Source organism: Anabas testudineus, chromosome 18 (assembly GCF_900324465.2).
Source record: "Anabas testudineus chromosome 18, fAnaTes1.2, whole genome shotgun sequence".
Classification (NCBI taxonomy): Eukaryota; Metazoa; Chordata; class Actinopteri; order Anabantiformes; family Anabantidae; genus Anabas; species Anabas testudineus.
In genome coordinates, this window is record NC_046627.1 from 23446188 (window position 1) to 23473617 (window position 27430).

At 43.4% G+C, this 27430-nt stretch overlaps 1 protein-coding gene across 2 annotated transcripts; it reads left to right on the forward strand.

Moving 5' to 3' along the window:
* The first annotated feature begins 3810 nt into the window (after nucleotides 1–3810).
* LOC113157686 (insulin receptor substrate 2-B) lies at nucleotides 3811–27291 on the forward strand. Of its 2 annotated transcripts, none has more exons than XM_026353286.1 (2): nucleotides 3811–8548; nucleotides 26924–27291. In XM_026353286.1, exons 1-2 carry the CDS (start codon nucleotides 4357–4359, stop codon nucleotides 27022–27024), a joined length of 4293 nt encoding a protein of 1430 aa, XP_026209071.1. In that variant the 5' UTR covers nucleotides 3811–4356; the 3' UTR covers nucleotides 27025–27291. The 2 variants fall into 2 exon arrangements, with proteins under 2 accessions (XP_026209071.1, XP_026209072.1); XM_026353287.1 differs by lacking the exon at nucleotides 26924–27291 and adding an exon at nucleotides 18711–19383.
* The last annotated feature ends 139 nt before the right edge of the window (nucleotides 27292–27430 follow it).

The window sequence follows — 27430 nt, forward strand, 5'->3', positions numbered from 1 at the left end:
ATATAAGCAATGCTTGGTTAGATTTGTGGTAAATTTTAAACATTGTGACAAATTAAAAAAAAAATTAGCTTTTCAGCATAATAACCCCAATATAGAGGAAAAGGTTAAATATAATAATTATATGCAAAGTAAAAATAAACTAAAATGCACCGATTACAACTTCTTAAATATTTCTTACAGTATACTGCAAGTAGGATTCATTGTTTTCAACGTGCACCTAGTTGGGTAAATAAACTGTGCGTCTGTTTAAACTGCAGTGTCAACAGCAGCAGCAGCAGCACTGTAGCAACTGTGCTTATTCTGAAATAACAGACTGAGTGTGTAACAAAGGGAAGCATGCTTTCCTTTGTGTTTCCTGTGTGTGTGCTTCAGCTTTGTTGGCTCTGCTCCTTTGTTGCAAGTACAATAGCAGCAGAGGAGTTGTTGTAAGGGTGGCAGCTGACCAGCAGAGGGCGCTGTGTCATGGTAACTGGCAATCTAGAGACTGGCAACACGAGAAATCAATAAGAAAATTATATTTGTAATAAAGATGTGAAGTAATTACCGAAGAAATGACCAAATTGCAATTTCTATTTCCAAAACCAAACTTACAATAGCAGTAAAGAGAGTTGCAGGTGCCATATTTTGTCTCCCACTTTATAATATCAAAGTAATATTTTGTTGAGATCTGCAACAACAGTCAATCCTTACTAGAGTATCTAAACCCCCTCCTTCTGTTTGTCTGCACATCCAGACAGCTGGATCCAAAGCACAGGCGCACACCAACCAAATAAATGGCTGATGCGAGAACAATAATTTGCATCGTTGAGCATGCACAGTGGCTAATGACGCACACACACATACGCACATGCAACGACACACCTATCCTCCATGCACACTTACTGTATGGTCTGCAGCTACTTGGCTACATACTGTGTCCTTATTCTCAGGAAATCCCTGGGAAATGGAGAAACACATATCACATTTTAACCTAATGAAAGGGAGTGTTACTCTGGCGGCTGACCCATATCAACACAATGTGGGAATCTGAAGAACTTTTGGAGAAACAGTCAGATTTCTGCAGAACTTATTAAAATTCGAAATGAGAAGAAACTGTGCAAAAGGTTGAGGGCTACACAAGTTCAGATTACAGCACCAGAGTTAGCAGATGGGAGGTTGAAGTGTTGAGGTGCTTTCATGGATTTGATGGGTTTGGCTGCTCTTGTGCCACCTGGAAGTCAGCAGAACTAGGCTTCCCTTGAAAAGCAGCTGATATTCCCCCAGGGAAGAGTTGAGTTGCTCAATGGCTCGAATGGTAGCAAGACGTCATTGTGAGAAATCAGAGGCTGGCCGTCACAATGCTGTCCGCTTTTTTTTTTTTCTTCTTTTCTTTGTAACAAGAGGTTTAAAGGGTGAAAGGCTGCAGGAGGGAAACAAGCTAATACAAGAAGGTTCAGAGGCAAAAACACCTTTTTACCCAGTTAATAGCTTAGCACAAAAGCTGGGAAAGCACTGTAATAAAGCTTTTTTTTCTTACTTTTGTCATATGTTCTTAGCTAGTATGCTAATCACCGACAGATTTTCTGTTTTTCTTTTCAGTGACACTAAAAGTGAATGTGAGCAAATGCACCAAACTGATACGGTCATTACACGTGGTGCATGAATTTAGTCTGAATCTGTAATCTACTTCGCCTGATAACCAGATGGAACATTTAGATTAAGAACATAACCAGATTTTGGTAATTCTTCCTACATAACTTGAATACATGTGCTGTAGTGGACCTTAGTATTTGCATTGGTATTTTTTTTCCAAAATTTAGTTGAGTAAAGTATGCAGTCAACATGAAATAGAGAATCAACCACCACGTTAAACCATTAGTGTGAGAGTTTTTGAGCTTTGGCGAGCTCCTCTAAAGGTCCCTTTCAGCAGTTTTCATCTTAATTCTGGGCAAGGCTAAACATGTCCTGGGCAGTAAATGTTCAGAATTTACAAAGATTCATTTGCTTTCAAGATTGAAAGCAGAAAGTTGACTCATGGAAAGAGCAGTTGCACCCAAACTCAATGCACAGTCCGTTTAGCAGCTAAGATAACACATGAACAAGCTTTCAATCTCAACGTTTAATCCCTATTGAATGGTGTATATCCTGTGTTTAAGTGTGGAGAAAAGTGGACATTCAAACTATCCCTAACAATTGTAAAGACCCTATCTGCTTGTGTAATAGAATTAAAGGCTTCACAATACTCACAAAATGCAGCAGCCAGAAAACACATTTGCATGTAAAGCGTTAGTGCAATTACTGGAAATTATTCTTTAGGCCTGTCTCATTTACAGCGACAGATTTCGAGGCACACACAGACAGGTGGTCCTCAGCAGTCATCAGTAAAACATGGCACCAGCTCTGCCCGGTTGAAGGGTATGGATCCCACTGGGACCAGCTGCACTACACATGATCCTACTCATGACACTGAAAGGTGTTTGGGATAAAAGGATCCAGCAAATTGTTGCATGCGGAGTGTAGTAGAGGCTTGGAAAGCCAAGCGTGGCATTCTCCACAACGTGGAAGATCACAGATACCTCCCCTGGGCAGACTGAGGAGTGCTCCTCCATTACTCTGTCCAGGTTCCCATGGAAAACATGCATGCTCTCTTATTTAACGTTTACTGCAACATGTAGCTGCACTGAAGTAAAAAAAAAAAAAAAGGATAAAAACATACTGTACACTGTAAATGTCACATGTGGCATTTTATTTGCAAAGCTCAATATGCTCTGATTTCATCACGTGCCAAACTGGGTTCGCTTATAGCTCTAGGCACAGTTGATGCAGGCCGTGTGAGGTCACCCACGCTGACTTGACCCACGCTGAAACTGCGGTTGACCAGTAACCAAGCTCATCAGTGGTTTCTCACATTACTGAAGCAGCAGTGTGTTTTAGTGAACCCCATGCCCTGCAGGCAAGAGGTCCACCATTTGGGGAGCTGTTAAAACTACTTAGTGTGCTCAGTATGTGGGCAAACAATCTAATAACCTTTTTATCTGCAGCTGGACACAGGAAGTAAAGGGATGGTAATATTCACTTGTTAAAAGGCAGGACAGAATACAAGATAAAGTGTTTAATGAACAGATGGCCAACAGACTTACAGCTTTGTGGTGTATTCATTTAGTAGCACACATTTCTTCTGTTCCTTTGCAAAAATAGGTTTTACACACAACACATTCACAAAACTGATGAGATACAGAAAACGCACTTATAGCAATAGTAGAAGAAGTAGTAAGATGTTAAATTGAAAATATTACTTTTAAATGATTCATTAATCATTTGTGAAGAACAATGCTTTGCTATTTGAATAAAGATTTCAAAGTTGTAATGTTAACCCAAGCATTGTCAGTGACAACACACAGAGCAACGTTGCTCTGCTCTATCTATTTTGTATGTTAAACTGGCTTGTACCTACAGATGGCAACTAAAACACAGCATTTCCCAATGAAAAAGTAACAGTGATATATGTATCACACAAAAGTGAGATACAACAGCCATGGGGATATTTTCCTGCAAACTGTGCTCATCATCTAAACGCCGATGGTCGCTTTGACCCTTAGGAGCTGAACTGAAAATAGTAATATTACTAAGACATATTTTTTTGTTGTAGTGTTAGAAATAGTCAACAAACATATAGATAAATGACCTATCCTTTAAGCACATTTCCTGACTATATCTACATACATGTCATAATACTTTGAGTGCATGTGTTGAACTTGTGACTCTTTTTACTGGAGTCAGAGAAATCAAAACCCACCAGACTCCAGATAAGCCCCAAACAGTCACCGCCTACTTTTAACTTCAGTAAAACTCTCTGCGACGCGATTGGTCAGAGCTATTGACGCAAACGAACCAATTCCCTGTAGCGATTGGTCGGTGTGCCTGTCACCGTGTGTCCATCAAAATGACGGGCCAATCAGAGCCCGCGTTTGCGTCGTTGCTCCTCCCGTCGGGTCGGTGACGCAGAGGGTCATGTGTTGTTTGTGCTCTGGCCCGTAGAGATGTGTACAGGAGGAGAAGGGAGCGGGTTGCTAACCGAGCTAGCCGGATCCTCCCGATTAAAAAATACCGCTGGACGTGGTCATGTTGCCCGCGGCAGGCTTCGCTTGGTGAAAAGAAATCTTGCATTGGAATATCTGCCTCGCTGCTAAAAGGGCGAAGGGACTGGTCTTCTTGGCGGAGAAACAAAGCCGGTACGTGAGGATTGCAAATCTGAGCCGTTTGAGTCAACGTTAGCTGGCCTAGCCGGACCCGGGAGCTCGTCTCCCAAAACAAGAATGGGGTCTAGGTCCACTCGGATTAGCTTGCTAGTAAAGTGACCTTTGATTGTGTTCTCTGATGGCAAATTTCACGAATTACCAAGAAGGAAAGGCAGCGATGTTGATGGTGGAGACTCAGCAGAGGGACATGGGGGCGAAAACTGCGACCACCGCCGCGAACGGAGACGGCTCAGTCGGGGAACCCCCTTCCCCGTTAATTAATATCGGCGGCGGCGGCGGCGGCGGAGGAGGAGGAGGCGGCGGCTCTCGTTTTCATCAACATTTACCGCCCTCCAGCCACCTCCACCATCACCACCTAAGCCATCACCACCCGCCAAAGGATCAACAGCAGCCCCCTCACTATCAGCTGGCTCCGCAGCAGCACCTTTCCGGGGAAAACGTCGCAGAGTCCCCGGGCAGGAAAGCGTCCTCCTCGTCTCTCAGCCAGGTACACACCGCCGAGGACCCCGCCGCGTCCTCCTCCTCCTCCTCCTCCGCCGCTGGCAGCGGCAACGTGTACGCGGCTGTAAACGTCGCCAATACCTCGGACGTTGTGGATGATATACGGAAATGTGGCTACCTGAGAAAGCAGAAACACGGACACAAGAGGTTTTTCGTGCTGCGGGCTGCCAGCCACCTCGGGCCGAGCCGCCTGGAGTACTACGACAGCGAGAAGAAATTCAGGAACAGCCTGCGCTCCGCTGCCGCGGCCGCCGCCAGCGGCGGAGCGGTGGCTCCTTCTCCCCCGAAAAGGGTTATTTACCTCTACCAGTGCTTCACGGTGAACAAAAGGGCGGATTCCAAAAACAAGCACCTCATCGCCCTTTACACTAAGGACGAGTACTTTGCTATTGTGGCTGAAAACGAGCAGGAGCAAGAGGACTGGTACGTAGCTGTCAGTGAGTTGATGAGTGAGGGCAAGAAAGGGCACTTGGATTCGGATGATTTAGATGATGGATATGGTACGGTCACCCCTGGTACTGTGTTCAAAGAGGTGTGGCAGGTGAATGTGAAACCTAAAGGACTGGGTCAAACTAAAAACCTCACAGGTGTTTACCGGTTATGCCTCTCAACTAAAACTATTCACCTCGTTAAGTTGAACTCTAAAACCCCCTGTGTTAACCTCCAGCTGATGAATATCAGACGTTGTGGACATTCAGAAAGCTTCTTTTTTATTGAGGTTGGTCGCTCATCCTCTATTGGGCCCGGGGAGATATGGATGCAGGTGGATGATTCTGTTGTGGCTCAAAACATGCACGAGACCATCCTGGAGACAATGAAAGCCCTGAAAGCCTTTGCAGAGTTTCGGCCGAGGAGCAAAAGCCAGTCATCAGGCTCCAACCCCATGCCATTTATCACGACAAGGCGCCACCTGGGCAACCTGCCACCCAGCCAAACTGGGCTGCAGCGGCGGTCGAGAACGGAGTCCGTAGTTGGTACGCCGCCTTCAAGTAAAAGCTCCAGGGCTAGTGGTTATCGCTTCCGCACATCCAGCGAGGGCGAGGGGACGATGAACCGGCCGTTCCGCTCTGCCACAGGAAGCCTGGTTCATCTTAACTCTGCACGTGCTCAGCATGGTCGTCAGGAAGGTGGCAGTGGCGGCAGCGGGAGCGGCGTTGCCACTGGGAATGCTGGGACAAGCACTGGAGGTGGACGCTACGTCAGATCCATCCCAGGGTCATCATCCACCTACCATGCCCGCTCTGCCTCGCTTCCAGTCTCTCACTTCCCCTCCACGACCAGTCCTGTGAGTGTCTCCTCCAGCAGTGGCCACGGCTCTGTCTCTGACACGCTCACTCGCCCATCGAGCGCCTCAATATGTGGCTCTCCATCTGATGGTGGCTTCAACTCTTCAGATGAATATGGCTCCAGCCCTGGTGATTTCCGGTATTTTCGGGTGCGAAGTAATACACCAGACTCACTGGGCAACACGCCACCAATCAGAGAAGAGAACTGTTTAAACGACTACATGGCCATGGGCTGGAACCGGGAGGTGTTTGGCACAAGTGGGGGCTCTGGAAACAACAGTGGAGCTGACACGCCACGAGATGAGAGCACGTCAACAACAGAGGATGAACGCTTTTCTTCGTCGTCACTGAGGAGGAGGACGCACTCTTTCTCCAGACCTACTGGTGGTGCAACTGGTGGCTCTGGGGTGGCAGTCTACCAGAAAATGACCCAGACCAACTTCTCTTTGGATGAAGGGACAGATGTAGTGTTACCATTTGGCAGTGGGTTGCTGCGTGGCGGGCCGTCCTCCTCTTCTTCCTCTCTCCGCTCTGACTACAGTTCCTGCTCTGAGCACAGCCAGCAGAGCCGTCCCTCGACGCTATCTCGGACTGAGGCCGGGGGAGAACGCCCACCTCTCTCCTCTTCATCTGCCAAGGAAGACAGTGGCTACATGCCCATGATGTGTGGCGTGGCTGCTTCGCCACGGGACACTCCCCCGGACTACATGCCTATGCAACCCAGCTCGTACTCCCATCACGTTTCCCACTCCCCCCAGTTTCACAGTCCAGCTTTAGGTTCCCGTTCAGCCCACCAGTACTCCCACCTCCAGTCACAATCCTCTACAGACTCCCATGGTTACATGATGATGCTCCCAGGTAGCAGCGGCACCTCCCCCTCCCCAGTACAAGCCTCCCCCAGCCCTCACAGTAGCTCTAGCATAGCTGGTGCCAGTAGGAGTGAAAGCATAGCAGAGAGACCTGAGAATGGGGAATATATGGACATGTCGTACAGCAGCAGTGGGGGGCATAAGCTGTTAAATGAAGGGAGCAGTGGATATTACACACCTGGCACACCTGAAGGCACCCCCAAATCTTACAGTCCTTATTTCTCCCTCCCTCGCTCATATAAAGCCCCCAGCAGAGAGAGGGACGAGAAAGAGTATGGGGAGTATGTTCCTATGAGTTCTCCTGCCAAGCCAGTCTGTTCATCAGTTGCCACAGCTTCGACATCAACACCAGAGAAGAGGGGTGGAGGAGGAAGTAGCACCTCCACTCCCTCACACCCACCACCGCCTTATGGGGCTCACCACACAACTGCCGCATTGGCTGACCGACGCATTGTGAGGCCAAATCGGCTTCCTTTAGGCAGAAGTTTCCATGGTCGGATTAGTGAGCCCTCAACAGCATCAGCAGGCACCTCAACCTCAGTTCCCGCCACTGGCGGCTCTTCTGAAAGGCCTTCCAGTCCTGGAGAGTATATTAATATTGAGTTTGGTGATCACTACCCTGACCAACAACAGTCCCCTGCTTACACTCTCTCTGCCCAAGACGAAGCACCTTCCCTGGATTCCAGTGACCTCCGTCGCTCCCCTCCCCAGCCCCAAACTCACCAGGACTATATGAGTGTCGAGGTGGGGGCAGACCAGCAGGACAGTGCTGGATGTCTGGCTAAGAACCAGTCACCCAGGCCCAGCCTTGTCGCTCCATGGAACCCGCCCAGCTATATCAGACCCCTGGCAAGCAGTTCTGGGGCATCCTCTGGAGTTCCCGCTGGAGGTCACTGGAGGTCAAGGGGGGATGACTACGCGGACATGACATTTAACCTGAGCAGAGGTGAAAAAATGCAAACGAGCCCCACAGCCATGCTGCAGCACCTCTGTGTGATTGAGGGACATTATGGCCACACTCCCTCTGCCTCCACCTCCTCCATTTCACCCCCTATCCCCCCGTTGAGCCCAGGTAGGGCACAAACGCACCAACTGGAGCCTAAGGTGGTTCGAGCTGACCCCCAAGGCAGGCGGAGACATAGCTCAGAGACATTCTCTTCCACCTCCTCCTCTAATTCAACTCCCTCTGGTGGAGGACATGGCTCCTCATCCTCAGCCACCCACCCCACGCTGGCTAACCCTGCAGCCCTCAATGGCTCCTACCTAACAGAGGGTCAGGCTTCCAGATGGGCCAGCTCAGCATCTTTCGACAGTGTGTGGATGTCTGTGGAGGGTCTCGGGGACTCGTCAACTCACCATGCTCCATCAAGGGCAATGGAGATGGGCACGGCCACCGGGACCTCAGCATCCTCCTCCTCGGGTGCTGGAGCAGGTAGAATGTGCAGGAACATGTCTGTGGGCTACCAGAATGGCCTGAACTATATTGCCTTGGAGCTGAGGGAGGACGGGAGTGACACGGGAGCCATGACATCAGGAGCTGGTAGCAGCAGCGGAAGCTCAGCGGCAGTGGTGGGGACAGTGCCCCTGCCAGAGAATGGAGCGTATGCCAGTATAGACTTCACCAAATCTGATGGAGTCACCACAGCAACCAAGGGTGAGTCAGTACAAGCATATGTCTGCATATTTGTGTCAGGTTGGGATAACTCGGTTCGCCTGCTCAGACAGCCATTGTTTAAAAGCTCTTTTCTACTTTCATAATCATATTTGGCAGGAAAATTACACAGCCAGAGCATCCAGCCAGCATAAAGAAAAATATAGTTTCTTTCTTTGTGTGTATGCACGAGAATGAGCTTTCATGTATGAGAAAAAGAGAAAAAAGTGTCAGGGATATTTTTTCCTCAGTGAAATCCAAAATAATCCTAAAGTGCTGTATGCTATTATTAGTCACATTATATCAATTGGCAGCTTCTCTAGTGGATCTATTTTGAACCAAGTCTCTGTGATCTTGACAAGTCTGCGTTCAGGAGCTTTGAGCAGGCAGTCGTTGTCTTTGAAGGCATCTGTCCAGGGAGCTGAAGTCTAGGCTATAACAGTGCTGCTACAGGAAGTGGCACCAATACGCGGTTCATCTTGAGGTCTGTGTGTGTGTTTTGAGCCAGCAGACGGGTAGACGATTAGCTCGCTGAATGAACGGAGGTTTATCTGAGGACAAGTGTGGACTGAATCACCCAAAAAAGGCCCTGCCTTCCTGTCTTTGTAGCTGGAGGCGTCTCCCTGAGCCTGTCGGTGCATGTGCCACCGTTTTCTTTGTGTCAGCATGTACTGCATTCACAGTGTACTAATGTGTGGGTGTTTGTGTGTTTAAACCCTTTTGTCTGCTGTAAGGCTGTCACTCGAAACACTTTGCTACATCTTTGAAAAATATATTTATTTATACAAAACATGGAGGAATGCAGTGCCAGCAGGAGCAGTTAGTATGATGGCAAAACACGACACACCTTACAGCGCGCCAGTTTAGTGAAGCTCATAGTGTTCACGTTGTTGAGACAGTTGGAGGTGTTAATTAAACTGGATTGTTGGTGCCGTGCTTAGTAGTAACAGTTACTAAAGATAGTTACTTATTTTTTTTGTCCAGCAATTGTAAGGCACAAAAAGATTCATAATACAAATCCTGGAAACACATTAATATTTATATTTTTGCATTATTTATATCATGAATTACTCTCATTTTTATCAATAGATTATTTCGTGTATGCCAACAGTGGAAAAATGCTTGTTATAATTAGTTAAAAGGTGACTGCCTAGATTTTTGTGTTTTGTATGAGCAATGGTCAAAAAAAATATTAAATTAACCATCATATGTGACAAAGAAGAGCAGGAAGTCTTCACATTTGTGCAGCTGAAACCACTGAAGATACCTTCATATCTGCTTCCTATGTTGTCTGTATGTAAAACGCTGTGTTGTGCCATGCTGATGCTGAGGCATGGTCAGCAGGAAGACGAGAGCAAATGTGTGTGAGTGAAAACGGAGTGATAGTGCTGAGGTTAGGTCTGTAGCTGGTGTTGCAGACAGCAAGTACATAGATCAAGAGGATGTTTTGACTCCATTTCAGTCTTTCACTTCCTCTTTGATCACCTCCGTGTCTCTTTCACCCACCCGCCCTCTCTTATAATCTCTCCTCTCCCCCCATCACTTCTTCCCCGAATGCTTTCTCTCTTATTTCCCCTCTGTGTGTCTGCAGGAGCGTGAGTCAGGCTTCACTGTGAGCGCCGACTGACTCATTTGTTTATCGTGGTGCTGGACGGAGATGAAAGAGCTTGTGTGTGTATGTGTGTTGCATTGCATCTACAGTGCTGAATGTGTGCTCGTGAGCACAGGAGATCAACTGACACTCAAAGCGCTCTAGCACATCCTATTGTTTGTGTTTGTCCATCTGTCTGTGTGTACTTTTGTTCTCAGTTGCTGCCAGCAGGTTCATTTAGCATACGTATGTCTCTGTGTTGGTTCACACAGTTCAAGCAAACATTCAGAAATGGTAATCCTTGCCTGCACTCACACGCGCTCTTTTAATATAGAACCATGATCGGTCTTGGTCTGTGCCATGTTACGTGCGTGTTTACAGTCCTTGCTCTGCATCTAGGTAGGTGTGTTTGTTTGTGAGCGCTGAGTCATGGCAGGCAGCCTTTGATGCAGCGCTGTAATTGCGGCGGCGGCATGTCAAGGCACACAGCGGGGCTGAGAGGAAACGCAGCAGCATCATCATCACTCAGGAATGCGCTTCCTCTCAGCTGCGGTGTTGAACTGATACAGGCACACCTGGATCATTGATCCAGAGCAGAGAGGGAGCGGGAGACTAGCTTTCTGTCCAACTGACAATGAAAGTTTGTGTATGAAATGTTGTTATTAATATTAAATAAAACATTAGGCATGTTTACATCAAGTTAGAAAGAATCTCTCCTCCTAAAATTGAAAAAAAACAAAACAAAAACAAGGAGCATATACTGTATGAAGAAATGCTATAAATACTTAGAGATAATGCATGACAGCAAAGCTCATGTTTCACCTTGGAAATGCTAGGTGAGGTTGTAGGACTGCAGCCAGTGTTTTCATTAGATTAATGCCTGTGATTAATCTGTTAATTGTATCGTCTGTCATTTGCAAGAAGTACAACAGTGCCTTTGTAATTAACAGCAGTCCACAACCTAAAAAACTTTGTATAGTTTGAATAAATCCCCTACATTTAAAAAGGCTGGAACAAGGTGATTTTTGCTTAAAAATAGCTGCAGATTAATTTCCTATCTTGACTAACTCTTACTATTACTAACTATTAGCTCAAAATGTTGCGTTTGTTAATTAGCTGTATCTATCTTTTATATACTGTTTGTGAGAGCAAAACTGTTTTGCATCATTGATTCTCCAGCTGTGTAGGTTAAATATCAGGTGAATGAAGATGCTTGTTTTGCTGGTGCTAACGTTGCACAAACCATTGAGACCCCATTAATAAGGTGATTACATAACAGGCTGTTGCTCCAATTTTATTATTTAGTTTTTCAAAAGCGGTTTGAGAAGTTTTTTTTATTTTATGTTGTTTATGGAAAGATATTTAAGAGCTGTACTTTTCATATTCTGATCACATGAGGTGCTATGTTTGGACCAGGCTTTATAGCATTCCCTATACTGTACTTTACTGAAATGTCCATTTGCAGCCACCCATGAATGGTATTTACCTTTGACTGTGTATCTGATTTCTTTATGGAAATTTAACTAGGATTTTTGTAGTTGGTGGCTGAAACATTAACTTGATACATTGATAAGTCAATTGGAAAATTAAAGGTGGTCAACAATATTGAATTGAATGTCATTTATGAAGAAGAAATGCCACACAAATCTGTTTTTCTACATTTATACATGCTGCTGAGCTGTAAGAGGGAAAACAAAGTGCTTCAATTTAGGTATTTCTATGTTTTTATGCTTTAGCAACAGCAGCTAAGAAACTGTGAGTAATCATTTGGACGGGCACCACGTCTTTATGTAGAGGCACGTTTCTGCTGTGTGCTTTTCTTATCTCAAAAGCAGTGACAAGCCAGTGACTCGCACATTGTTGTCTGCTTTTATGTGTGTGTGTTTTCCATCTCTTTGCACAAATTGAGACCTGCTTGCGTCTGCACCACAGCACCTTAATAAACTTTCCTCACACTCGCAGACATGTTTTGCTTTGAGATCATTGAAGAGATTTCTCTGAGTGATCTAAACACTGCTGGTGAAAATGTTTGGCTCTTGAGCACAATTGTCTTGACCAATCTGAAAACTTTTTCATGACCATTTTGATTCATGTATATAGCATAGCAACAGCAGGAGGGTGTGAAAGAAGGTGGGCCACCTCGACTCTCATTAGGTCAGGTGGGTATAGGATTGGAGAAGGTTAAGCTGGGTCAGCAGAGGAAGTTGTGGAGTCAACCAGTGTAGTGAAGAGGTTTTTTACATGCAAGTGACAGTGGTGGGAACCTGCCCTTTTCTCCCGCTCTCTTTCCTTGTGACCCGGCCAAGTGGATATGAGGTGGTAAAGGGTTAGGCAGAGTGTGAGGCAGGGTTATCAGGCTGAGAGCGAAGATGGTACGAGGGTGCCCTTTCCTCTCTAGCTCCCACCTCCACGACCAGGCCCTTCTATATTTACAAGTCTATTTTCAGAGTGACATGAATTTATGGGGCGGTCCACGGCATGCGTTGCTCGTAACAGGACCCCCCTTTTTCACTTTGTGCGTGTGTGTAGTTCACTCTCTTAAATAGCCAGATATGCTTGCCGACAGATGTTAGAATTATTAACCATCATGGACGCACACAGAGCAATTTTCATTTTGAGCAGCCATTCTGACTGTCGCCAGAGAGTATTTGTGGATCTCTGTGAGCTGCCCAGAGGTTGCAGTTTTTCCTGCGATGCCCAGTTTAGCGTACATTTTGCAGATAAATAATCTTAAAATAACGCACAGTGTTTGATGAGCACCTTAATTTAAAGCACTGACATGGCGGATGTGCTTTCAGCATGGGTGGCCTGCAGAGAGAAGCTTGGGAATCTGTAAACCTGTGAGTGTTAGTTGAGCTAAACAAGGAATTGAACCCCTAACCCTAGGCATGTTGGCGCCAGAATGGTTTCCATTGGTCAGTTAAGTTTTGGGGTATTAAAGAATTTAAGGGGATTTCAGGTTCCAACTTTTTAAAGAAGTTTGGGTTATTTGGTAGCTTCTCTGATAAATTCAACTTGACTTTCCATTAGATTGTGCATCAAAAGAATTACCCTGCGACCAATTATTTCGATAATCACTTAATAATTTGAGGCAGTTTTCTATTTTCTCAATATAAACTCAATATGTTGGGTTCAAAATCGTTGATTGAATAAAACAGAACTTTTGGAGATTGGATACTGTTTTCAGAGAAAATAGTCTGCAGAGCTGGAAACCGGGTCTTGGAGCATTTAATAACTATTAATGAACCTGAGATTTTGTCAAGTCATGTAAATTAAATAAAGCCACAGGCTGTGATTGAGCTCTGTGTGTGTGTGTGTGTGTGTGTGTGTGTGTGTGTGTGTAACGTCCTGCAGTGCTTACTCAAAGGGAAATGTTGTCTCATGAGTAATGAATGGACCTAAACACTGTCAGCTATGTGGTCTCACTGTTCCACAAGTTTTGAGTTACTCTAAGTGTAGATTTCATAGGTGGTCCTGAGCATTACTCAATCACCTCTCATTTCTTCTTCCTGCATGTTTCTCTTGCTTTCTCTCCCTCTCTGTACTTTTTGTAGAGAGAGCTTTTTGTCTGTCTCCTGCAGCCTCTCTCAAACACGCGGTAATGATAAAGCAGGGTTTTACTAGAGTAGCCCGGGACTTACTGGAATGTGGCGTTAGATAACTTTATTAGACAAAGTCTGAATGTGTGTACAAACGTATGCTGTGTGCGTCAGACATTTTGTTGACTGCAGTCATCTCCAAGCATCTGGGCACCTTTGCACATTTCTGTTTCAATCTTACATCTTTCTGCTTCCCTTTGTTTGAAATTTTGTTTTATTCCCATGTCTTCATTTCAGTCAAAAATACAGTTGCCTCCAATTTCAGTGATGGGCTTTTGAAGCCATTGTCTGCAGTAGATCATTATGAATGGGTTTTGGTGGTCACACACCTTTAATCTAGTGCCACTGTCAGGTCAGAATTTGATCAAAGTATTTTAAAGCTCACAGATGATTAAAGGGCAACTTCACAGATTTTCAATGTGCTTTCCACAGTTATCACTTTGGGAGTACACTACATGTATGTGTATGTGTCTCTGCCTTCCCTATTGACCCCTTTAACATCATGATTACGTCACCGTGTTAACCTCAGGCAAACATGAGTCAAATAACCCACTAAAAATGTCATCTTGTTGTGTTAATCATTCCAGTCTTGATGACATCGGGGCAGGTGATGTAGTTATAATGTTAAGTATCTGTACATCCTCCACATTAGAGCCTGGTTATTGGTCAGTCATTCAAATATCACGTTTTTCTGGAGAGTGAGTGACTGTAAAAGCAAACACACACACAAAAAACTCCAGCTCAACACAATGTTCTATCTCATTTTAGGTACAAAATCTCTGTAAGTGTCCTTGGCTCTTGCATTACAATTGAATCTGGGTCAAAGAGCAGATTTCAGCGGTTTTTTATATAGCTCATAAGCTTTGCCATATCCGACAGTGACATGGGAAAAGAAAGTTTAGACAATGATGGGCTACCAAATGAAAACTGCCTGAATTAGCAAATAATTAGCATACAGTTGATGTTACTTTCATCATTAGTGACTTTGTTCATTATTCATTTTGGCCTCACAATTAATAAATAAAAACAGCAAAGCATTTCTATTCATTTGTGTCAGGGATTGGGAGCTTTTACAAAGTAGAGCGCCATTAGAGGCAAAAAATCGTATTTTTGAAAAACTTAAATCCAGAATCTGAAATGACCGAGTTGTTTGCGGATGCGGATTCAAGTGTCCAGTCGAGTTCCTGTCCTCTTTGGTCCCCCTGATCTGCACTTAAAAGGCTGTTACCCCAGCTGTCACGCCAGTCCGTGTCAGGTCAACACGTTACGCTCGCTGTTCACTCCCATGATGCCTTTCATCTGTTGTCCCAGCTGAGAGAATGGGGTTCAGGGACAGAGAGGGAGAGGCTGGCGGCAGGTTGGGGAGGGCAGAGGGAACAAGAGAAAGAGACAGTCACAGCTGTGAACACCTGCCTGTGTCGCAACCGCACAACAAGCTGTTAGCTAATGCAGGTGTTTGGTGATTTTATGGGGAGTGTTTGTGTGTGTGTGTGTGTGTGTGTGTGTGTGTGTGTGTGTCAGTTCAGTTCAGGTCAGGTCAGTCAGGCTTGTGTCTTAAGAGTGTTGTTTTGATCAAAGTCCACGCCTGAACTGCAGAGAAACTCAGAGACCTCAGACTTTCCTCTCTCTGTGTCTCTCACACATAAATTCAAATTCAAGTTTCCTTTATTGTCTTGACTATAATTAAGCAGAGGAATGCCAAAGCTTGTTGTTTACAATGTAAGTATAATCATTCTGAATGTAAGAAAAATAAACTGGGCTGGGTATTACTGCACTGAATAACCTGTTCAACATTGAATACTCTAAAACATACATACATTGTGCTGGTACACACAAACTATACTGTAGTAAGAGAGAGACGTCCACAACTTTCCGTTCGATCTACATCTCATTCTTCTTCTCCCCTCGCCAACAACATCTAAAACGTATTTGCTTAAAAACTTGCAGTGAAAAGGCCAATACATTCTCTTATTGTATGCAGACTTTAAAGTATGCATGCTTGTAATGAACAAAGCCAAGAGTCTGAGCCAGCTTTTCTTCTTTCTTTTTTTTTTTAATACAGTGCATTTCTTGAAGCTGCTTCACAATAAAAGCCTCTGTGTGGTTTAGAAATAGGAAGATTTAATATGAAACAAAGGCAGATGGAAACTGTCTCTTCGCAATCACACTAAGCGGTGCTGGACTGGTTGGCGACCCTCTATATACACTATTAGACAACTCTATACAAACACATCACTGTAGAGCTGAAACAACTGTTGATTCTTCAATTGAACAATATTAATAATAATATTAATTGCCAGCTGTTTTGACTCAGGGTTAGTTTTCTAAACCAGTTCTCTCAGAACTACAGTTGTGAGAATTGCTTCCTTTTTTTTGTGCTTTTACATGACTTGGATAGTCATTTGAAGATTGTGTGCAATTGTTAGTTTACATCCACTATAATGACTAATATATTATACAGTTGTCATAAATGTATTAACCCGTATTGTAAATTGTAGATTTCTTCTTCAACCAAACCTTGATGGACTTGCTTGGGATCATTGTCCTGTTGAAGGCTTCAGTGACGCCCAATCTTCAGCTTGAAACTTCAGTGCCTGTTGCCACGAAGTTCAGTTCAGTTTGTAGTCACTCACTGTAGGATTTTCACTACCTGCCTCATCTGAAATCTTGTTCTCTTTATAGCTTCCCTCGTCTGACATGTTCAGGTAGTGTAGCCACTGCTCCTTTAACTATGCTTTCAGCAATGTTTCTAGACTCTTTCAGTAACTTTTCTCTCTTTTTGTATCATTGCCTCTTGTTATTTGAGTATTATTTGATAGTTCTTTTGTGTTTATCCCTGCTGCAGTGTAGCAGGAAGCAGAGCTACAGGAGTCAGACAATCTATCTGCACCTGTCTTACTAACCGAGTCAATTTTCAAATAAAATAGTAAAACAGCAATCAAGTTTCCAGCTTCTCAAATATGTTACACTACTGTTTTAACATTATGGTACATTTATTACATTTGGGTTTGTTTCTGCCATTTTAATATCTGATTAATGGAGAGTTTCACTCCTAGCAGGAAGTGTTGTCTCTGTGTCTGCCTCTTGTTGTTGGCAGATATTAGTTTGTTTTCTCTGTGTTGCCAACTTTGTGTCCCCTGGTGTCAATGTCCAGGTTGTGGCCTTTCCGTCTTTATTTAGTTAATGTCTGTCGGAGTTTGTGGTCATTCAAGGTGTCCAAATAATGTGATACCCATGTTACTGTCTGTTGAGTTCTGCACAGCAAGTTTACTCTGAGTGTTTGTAGCAGATGTCCAGTGGTTGATGTGCTTTTCTTTTCTCTCTCTCTTTTTTTGTTTTTGGCTATAATTTGCTTGGACCAGATTGTGCTTGGGCTGTGTTGAGTCCCCGCGCCATTACTCCTCTCCTCCGCGTACTCCTCTCTTTCTATCTGTCCGTTTGTTCATCCATCCCTCCATCCCCGTGGCTAACAAACAGAGGAGCAGCATTCCAGCAGTGCCCCCTGTCAAAGCATCTGTATTGTGGCGTGCTGCTCTCATTGTTGTGTCAGACAAAGCCTCGCTCTCAGTGGAATAACCCAGCTGGACGGCGGCCATAGGCAGGGTCATTCGGGGCCGCTGGGCTGCTCCAAAACAGCAGACCTGACAGCCCGAGCCCAGCCATGATAGCAGGGCAGGAAACAAACTTTGTGTGTGCGTGTGTGTGTCTGCTGGAAGCAAGCTGAATCCAAAGTTCACTGGCCACGCTCACTTATTTACCAGACAAACAGATTTTTTTTATAATATATACAAAGCATAGTTTGAGCCAGGCCGCCTGCTTGGTCAGAGATGTCTTACATCTGTGCTCCTTCTTTGAAAAGCTTTCACAAAAATCAACATAACTCAGTAACTGTTGTACAAAAGCCAAAACACACTCAATTTTACTGTGATTATAAGCATTTGTTGCCGCCAGGGATTCTGTGGCTTGATTCCATAATCTCACCCCCTTAAATATGATTCCTGTGTTAAGTAACCTCTTAGTAAAAAGGATTGTGTTTGTGCCTTAGCGGTCAACAGTAGACAGATTCATTTAGCAGTGTGTTTGGGGGTTGCTGGTAATTTTCAATTAAGCTTTGAAAAGGTTTCACAGTTCCCCTGGCCCACTTTAGAAAAATTCCCAAAATATGAAGAAGCAATGGTTTCATCCCTCTACAGCAGTGTTTGGACGGCTGAGCCCAAACCTGGACAGATTCCAGTTAAAATTAGTCAGCACCACCAAGCGTCAAAATGTCCAAAAACAACTAATATTGTCAGTCCAAAACCACTGTCAGTGAACCAGCCACATTCCAGTTTCAGTGTATGTGTGTGTGTGTGCGGAGAGGTCACATCAGGCTAATACAACAACATTTTTATTCCATTGGTCACAGTTGCTGTAACTTTTACGAATGTTTCTCTTTTTTACAACTCGGCTTGTGATTATTTTCAGTATCAATTAATCCATTGGTTAATTTTCCTTTATTTAATTGATTCCTTGCAACCCAAAGATACTTTATGGGTATAGGCAGATACGTAAGCAACTAACCACCACAGTTTAAACACTAAACTGTACACTGTTTTATTTAGCACTTTTTTTTTTGCTTAAAAGATACCAGAGAACTATTTGTTACAATAAGAGTAGCTGCTTAAGACGGAGAATAACTGACGACAGAAACTTTAGGTCATATTAGGTCAAAGATGAGGGTCAGATCATCAGCAGGTAAGAATTATCCTCCAACGCTGGCTTTTATCCCAAGTATTTTAGTGTAGATCAACAAGAAGGTCTATATTCACAAAACAAATTGAACTAATGTGCTCTAAATGTATTGCTAAATGCACGTTCACACTAGCGCGTCAACATCTACGTGAGTAAGTCGTGTACTGTTTGTTGCATGTGTTGGAGGGTGGCTTACTAACTAAGAATCCTTCCGTGTCTCTTTCTCTGTAATTTTCTCCCTCAGACTGAGCAGTGTGACGGCTGAGGGGCCCCCTCCTCGTCCTCCTCGTCCTCCTCTTTGCTGCGGGCACTTGACTCTGCCTGTGACCTTTGACCTCCCTCTCACTGATGACCTCTGACCTTCCCCAAGACTGAGAAGCCGCTCCCTTCAGGACGCAGAAAACAACATCAACAACAGATGACAAATATGCTTGCGTCTTTTTTTTTGTTTTGTTTTTTTGAGCATATTTCATCTTTTATTTTTCTTGTGTTTTACACGCATAGCTTGTCCTGTTGCTATTGTTCTTTTGTTTTTTTGATCATTTTCCCCACTTCTCACAATCGATGCTGCCACTGTGCGCTGCTTCTTCCCTATATTTCAAGAGACTTCTTCACCAGACAGTGGTCAGTGAACTTGACTGAAGGGGCATCAACAGAATCACAGATCACCTTTATTATCAGACGGTTCTGCTTCTCCGTAGCGTATTTACAAAAAAAAGGGAGGCTGGAGTGTTAAGCAAAGGCATTATGGTACAGACTTTTACGTTGTACTTAATTATTAATTTTTATCTTTTATTATTCATTTTTTACCCCATGTATAATCCATCCTCAACACAGTACCGTACAGTTATTACATGTGGACAAAGATGTGATACAAAATTTATAATTTTCTTTCTTTTTTTTTTTTTTTTTTTTTTTTGAATGACATAAATGAGCTCGTGGCTGGATCCATTTTAGTTTCAGAGTCAACAAGTGGCATTGCATAAGTACCATGCTTGTTACCATACTTTTCCACATCGGGTACAGCAGAGCACCAGCATCCCCTGGATTATCATTTCACACGGTGCTCACACCTCAGCAATGCAACAGCAACCGCTGCTTCAGTGGGACACTTCCAAATACCGCTGGGAAAAAGAGCTACGGTACTGCACCTGAATGGGTTTATCACAGTGTACTAACGCAATGCGAAAGCACCTTAAAGCATTACTCTCCTCATATTCTGTAGCACATATTATTTATTTCTTGAAATAGGTACAATTATTCCAGTTACATGTCTTTGTTTGCTTTCATGATGGTACTCAGCAGGGCAGGAGAAAGATGCATGAAAGAGTTGCATTAAAACCCCTCTCGTATGCACGCGCTAAATATGAAGCTACTATCAGTAGCTGTTGGCTTAGGGTTGTACAATCAGGACAAAAACATTCTGCGGGACTGAGTAACAATCTTTCCCAACATATAAAAAAAACACATTTAGAAGTGTTGAAAGCATCTCGTTGGGTTTTTCTGCCCTGCTGCCTCTGCTCGACTCAACGTATTCAGTTTTTTGCACACAAAACTGTTTAGTAAGCCGAAGCAGGTGTTTGGTTTGTTTTACTCCTTTTTTTTTTTTTCAGTTTTACCTCATACTGTCCGTAGCACAGTACAGGTTAGCGAGGGAGAGCGGAGCCTACACAAACACAGACATATGCACACGCTCACACACACACACACACACACACACACACACACAATGCTGTGAAAGGTAAAAGCACAAAGTACAGACGCTGACACTGAGATGCAAACGCCGGCGCAATGCACACACATCAGAATCTCTGCAAGTGAACCGTATACTGTACTTTGGAGGCAGTGGCGTGTATGCACACACACCAGTACATCATGAAGACGCATCACGTGGCGTCTCTTTTGCCTGCTCTCATGGCACGCACACACAAAGTTGTCAAGCAGCCCTATTTAGGCAGCGGTACCTCCTCTGTGCCCTCGTTTCAGGTCTTTGTTAGCGGCTCCTGATGACGTCCGGGATTTTTCACACACACACACACACACACACACATATGCATGCTGGGGTGTTCGTCATTGGCACTGGGTGACGTAAAGAGGTTTCCAGTAACCTGAGCTTCAGCTCCAGGTGCAGCGTGCTGGACATACTTGCCCTGTTACAACCTCATGCACACACACATCAATCACGTTTTTAGCCAGAGCTTGCTGCCTCTTCTCTCTCACACTCTACACACTGATACGCCCGTATTTAGCATTTGTATGTGCGCCACCCTCCCATGACTATTAACCCACACAACTGGTTTGATAGAGAGAAATGTGCTGACACCCGACGACTGACAGCTAACGTAGCCCACAGAATTTCAGTTATTTTGTTCAGTATTCAAACATCTAATTCTATCTTTACCGTGTTTTTTTTTTCTTTATTCTCTAAGCATCCCACTCTTTTTTCTTTCTTTTTTTTTTTTTTTTTTTTTAAATTTGTTTGGACAGATGAAGGCCTGTCACTCTCGCTGCGCTTTTGAGTGGGACGCGTTATTGTCGTCCTTCCCGCACAACTGAGATGCTGAGCAGGGAGGGAGGAATGATGCAGAGGTGTCTCCAAATAGTTGTCAGTGTTTCTGGACAGGATAATCTCCAAGCAAAGGCCTTGTGGCTGTGATTGACAGCTTGCTCAATGCTCTCTGAATTGCACAGATGCAGTGAACTCGATTCATCTGGTACTCCATGTTCAACAGAAAGCAGTTTAAGCTAACATCGACTTTATGGAAAATGGATTGAAATGAAAATGAACAACTAAAAACAACTTTCCTAACTGGAAATAGACCCTTTTTTATTCTTAGAACATATAAACTGTTATGCGAATGTGTTACAGATCAACTTAAAGTGTGTTTTGATCATTTCAGTGCAGGTGCTAAAGAATGGAAATGATCTTTACTTGACATCTGGGTCTTAAAGGTTTCACTCAGAGTCTCATTGAAAGTGATTTTCTCCTTCTTTTTTTTTTTTTTGTAAGCTGTAACCTAAATGTCATAAACAAATAGCGAAACGTAAAGTTTTGCAAAGCTGATAATGGAGATCGGTTTGCGTTTTTGCATGATAAATGACTTAAATGGTTAAAACTTGGCAACTGTTTATGGATTAACTTGCTGTTAATCCAGCCTTGTTGGTTTTCATTAGAGTGCATTACCAGATGGGTGTAGTTTACAGCATCATTGCAAGTAAGTCAGAGTGTGTCAAATGTTGCATTTATTTGATGGGTGAAGACTGAACCTTAAACCAATCACTGAAACTTTCCTCTGCTTAAAGCTAATTTCCAGAACATCATCACAGAGCAAACCTCCTGTTTTCTGCCTTTTTGCCCAGTGGAGAGTCAGGAAATCTGAGCTGCCCGTCCTCGTTTCCAAAAGTGAAAATCCACACAATGCTGTTGAAACATTTCAAGCTGTGACGTGTCATATATGTACATTCAGAACAATTTGAGGTATTCTCACGTGTCCCCTCTTCCTCTTTGAATGAACAAATCATTGAATACAAGAACATTTAGGCTGCAGTGACCCAAAACATGTTGGTTATGTTTGGGAAATGTTCTTTTTGTACTATGCTACAGCGACGTGTTGCTTTAGTTTCTTGTATTTCGTTTCTTTGTCGTCATTTTTTTTTTTTTAAGCGCTGTCGCCAAAAAAAATGGTAGAGCTAGATTTTGGGGAGGATTTCTGGAAGAATCCCCCTTAATTTATTTCAATCATTACTCAAAAATGCATATGTGTCATTATGTCTGTACGCCCTCATGTTAAACCCCCTCCCCCCGAACCTTTTGAAAATCTTTGTCGTACCTGAATTAACCTACAGAGAATCTGTGTTTATTTTTGGCAACACTTCAACCTCAGAACTGTCCTCAACGTTACCCATTCAGATGTTGAAAACTCAGAACCGAGAACTACGTAATATATACACATATATAATCCTCGCAGAGAAGACTTAGGGTACTGCATCATTATGCAAACTTGTTTCCTTTTTCCTCAAATCTTTTGATTTCTTTTGTATTCTAGTTTACAGAGGGAAAATAATCATCATATTTTTGGTTGTTTTGTTGTATCTGGGCAACCTTGTTTCTCTGAAAACAAAGTGATACAGTAGTATTTTTTTTAAGAATACATAGGCATTTTGCAGTTATTTGTATAAAAGAAATGGGTTACAACCGCTGCCTAATGTTTATTTTTTTCTATCTATATTACAGTTTATTTGCTGCTGTGTAGTACAGTTAACAGTTGGAAATGCTATTGATGGCAACCATGAAGATGATGTTCAGTGCCCTGCTATCAGGCGCAGGGCTGATTTTTGTTTTTATTTTGTATTTTTTCCTCCTGGATCTTTCCGAAACATCGGAGGATTTCAACTCTACCCTGCTACCTGTGTTCTTACTTTCCCACTTGAATGCTGTTGTTTATTAGCTTTACGAGAGAGAGAGAGAGAGAAAGAGAGAGAGAGGGTTAAAAAAAATACTGTGGAGGTGTGTATCCTTCGTATGTGCATTATTTTCCAGCGACGTTATGTCCTATTTACAAAAAAAGATGAAAAAAAAAACAGGAGAAATCTGGTGGAAATGGAAATCCTCCTTCTGTAAATACGGAAAATTCAAGTTGTCGCTTTTTTCATGTTATGATTGGCGCCTCGCAAGGTGCCCCCCACCCCTCTGTTTTTTTTTTTTGTTTGTTTGTTTTATTTCCCTTTCTATTTTTTATTTGTTCTCTCGTTTTTCCTCTCGGAGGGAAAAGGGGGGCAGGAGGGGTACTCAGAGGCGATTTGAGCATCGGCATAGTGTTTATATTTATCAAAACTTTTTTGCTTTCGATAGAGCTATTGCAATAAAAATGTGTTCATGTAAGCGCCGTGGCCTCAGCTGTGTTTTTTTCTTCGCAGTGTTTGCCACACTAACATTACACAACAGTCGAGGTGTTCTTAAGGTGAACGAGACAATCAGCTAAGCCTGGGAGTTCTGACGTCATCGAAGACAAGGGATCTGGTGGAAAAGCAGCAGCAATGTTAATCTTTGTGTGTGTGAGAGTGCGAAAGTGGCTGTTTGCCTAACACACTGCCTGCAAGTCTTTATGAAATGGTCAAGAGAAGCTTGGATTGACCTCAAATGACCTCAATACCTGGAGGAGCTTGTAATTTATATAAGAGAAGAGGTTTTTTTAATATATATATATATATGTTGAGAATATTTGCCTGATAACTCCGCTTCACTGATCATGTCCACACCAAGCACTAAGCGTGTGGTGATGTCAGTAAGAAGAATGGGGATAAATCCTAATGTTTTTCTAATAACACCCAGTTTATGCTCTTCAAGTTACTAATAACAGTTTCAGTAACTTAACTTAAGTTATATAAGTGTTCAAATCCTAAAATTACGAGACTATTGGGATAGTAAAAAAGTAAATATTCACATTAGGATATATGCTTTGTTTGTCTTTGATAACTTGAATATACCTTCAGTGAACAGGCTCCAATACAGGTTTACTATAAGACCTTGTCTACATTACATTTTGCACCGTCTGACTCATATAAATCTGCTCCGTGCAAGATATATTTTATAGAAATAAGCTCCAAAGATGATTTGAAGAGGTGCCATTGAGGCTCCCTGTGATCCACAGTCATTGAAGAAGCACTCGCAGCAGTGTAGAGATGAGCGAGGCTCATCCTTCTGGCCAATGAGAGAAGAGCAATTTTTCCTGATCAACTCGTGTCACATGGAGATATTTTACACCTCTGTGATGGGATTGTTTAAGTGGCCAGTTTTAAACACTGATCTTTCACTTTAATTGAGTAGTGGGTATAACTAATTACCCTTCAGATTGCTTTATGAATGAACGAAGGAGCACACACACACACACACACACACACCTTAACCTTCCTGAAACCTCATGTTTACAGGCGTGTGGTTGTGCAGTGACAATCATGCTTGTATTTTATTGTAGTTTCATTTCCCTTTGGCCTTTGAAACCTGTTAATCAGAAAACAAGCTTTTTTTTTTCTTCCTTTCTTTTTTTACAGATGACAGGTTTTCAGGCACTGACACACACACACACACACACACACACACACACACACACACACACACACACACAGTGTTTATCCAGCTCAGTGCTGCATCCCAAAGTCCAACTATCAAAACAACCCAAAGTCCACATTGGTCATGAGAGGCCTGTCAGCTGAGATGTGAGTTATGATCCACCACATGCAGCAGGCTGGTGTCCAAGTTTGTTTGTCTGGTTTCTTTTTGCCAGTCAATAAATAAACAACTACACAGAGTTTATTTGATGTAAAAAATTTGGGCTGCCTTATGGGAATTTGCAACATTGTTAACCACTGACTTTAAAGTGATTATTACGATCAAACACAATTACACACGGAGCCAATTTCGGTTCAGAATGTCTTTTTTCTTAAGTCAAAAAAATCTAAAAGACTGGTTCAACGTGTTGTGAGTCACTGGAGTCATGACATGACAGAAACCGCAGTACAATTCCATTTAAACTTGTTTTGATCTTGCAGCTATTTGTCTATAATATTTAATTTTTATGGCTAAATGTGCAACAATCAGTGTTAAAGTTTAGAGAAAAATCTTCTTAAGGTTTTAAGACTCAAAACTCAACTAATCTGTGTCATCTGGATTATGCAGCTGTGGATTTAGCAGATACACACGAGTCCTGCTAACATCACACTGCTGATTGTCATCAGCTGATGGGAAAGGGAAAGGACGTCAGTAGTTCAAAACGGCTGCAATAAGAAGCTGCAGATTTAGACCGGGGCACATTCAGGCCCTTTGATGCATCACCCAGAGCCCTTTGGCTCAGATGAACTAGAGTCACCAACATGTAAAGACCGTCACTGTTACTTACTCTCATTTGCCTTTGAGATGCAAATGAAGGTAAATGCAAGACAAAGGCTCAGTACAACAAGACAAAACCAAGCTGCTAGCTCTGTTTTTGTTATTTAAAAACGCGCTGCCAAACCAGTGTGAATTACACTTTGGCAAGACAACAGCTTAAACGTTCATTTGTGCTGGGAATCCCCCCCACCACCACCCCCATCCCCCTCAAGTAATTAGCTTTCTGTAGGAGCTCCACAGTTCATGATGCTGACCACAAAATTCAGCAACAGCCTGATCGTCTAAAATGATTATCTCTGGCTAACAGGACTTTGGAGAAATATCAGGCTTTTTGGATTCACTGCTGAGCATACACAAAGGTCAAATGGACACGAAACCGTCTCCTTATGAACCACATATTTCACAAAGACGTGAGTCTGGGTCAATTTTGTTTACATTTCATTGTTATTACTTATACTGTACATTGAATGAATTGACTGATTAATTTACATTGACATTTAGTCATTTGGGAGACACTTTTATCCAAAGTGAGGGTAGGCAGGACAAGCGTAAGTAGGTCTTGCCTAAGGTACAGCAGATTGTTTAGGTTTATTACTGATTGTGGTGGCATTGTGTAAAGTAAGTGCCAATTTACTCTGCCATACTTCTACTTGAGTTGAGATCTAATCAGTCTAGTTATAATTATTTATAATTAACTATAAACACGTCTGGGTGACACTAAAAAAACTTTGAAAACTGTAAATAAGGCAGGTAAACCTTCCTAAAACCCCCTGTATTGAAGATATGACCTCAGGGCCACATGCGTAGCCATAGCCGTGCACAGCTTAGCTCTCCCAATACAGCCGCAGGAGGATGAGTTACATCACGTAATTGTACGAGGCTGACATACACTCATTCATATCATTCACTGAGCGTGCTGTCAAAGGTTCAGGAGTTGATGGAGCAGGTTTAGCTATTACAAAGAATGAAACCATGACCTTTGGGTTACGGGAAGCTCTCTATCACGACCTCTACAAATAAAGTCCTAGATACCCAGTGAACTCCTGTGGCCTAGGAGAGCGTGGCCGGCTCCTCCCTGCTGCCTGACATACCTGCTGATAGAACTTGTGGTACTGAGAGACATGACGATGTACTCAAGTGTGTGATAATGTGCGTATGTGGAGGATGAGGTGCCCAGCCAGTGCACCAGGCGGGGGGCATGTCATCACCAACATGTGACCTGCTAGAGTTTCATTACTGATTACTGACTACCAGTGGGCCCACTGGGGACGTAGACTGGTGCTAGGGTTTCATAACAACACACACAAATGTGCGTTGATGTGTGTGTGTGTGTGTTTGTGTGTGTGTTTGAGGGCACTTGTGTGTGCGTGCATGACGTGGGGCAATCCTAGTCCTCTTGGCCAGTTTATGGAGTGGATCTGATGTACGTGGCTTCTGAACTATTGGTGCAGCTTTAAGCATCTTCATCAGTGAGTATATCTAAAGTCTCTGGAATCCCCCCCCTCCCTGCCCCGCCAACCCCGGGTGCGTCAGAGTTTCACCTAACCGCATCTTATTTCTATCTCATGCAGCGGGTGGCCTGACCTCGTTGACGCTCAACAGCAGCATCCATCTACAAGAGAGTCCACCGTCTGCAGGAGTGACGTCTCTTCTCCGCCTCCTCCCCACATAGAAAGTTCCTATTTAGGTAACAGACAGAGGGCTTTCCATGGATCCTCCACAGACGGCTTTTTAATCCAATGTGTATTGGAAGCAGAAGTACCTGCCCCCTGCAACATAATGGCTGACACTCAACACTTGCCAAAGTCCTGCTCCACTTTAAATAGGTCTGTCTGTATTCTAGATTAAGTACAATTAACAAACAAGTATCAGCACATAAGATAAGAAAAGCTGTGTCTGAAATGATCCATGATTCACTTTGAGCCCACGAGGTTACCGTCATGACATCCTCTTTATGTAAGAAAACATTTTACAGCACATTATGCACAGACTGAAGAAGCTACTTGGGATGAGTAGTGAAACGTTTCGACCTAACAAAAAGGAAGTCCAGTTTCAGTTGACTCAGCTTCCAGATATTA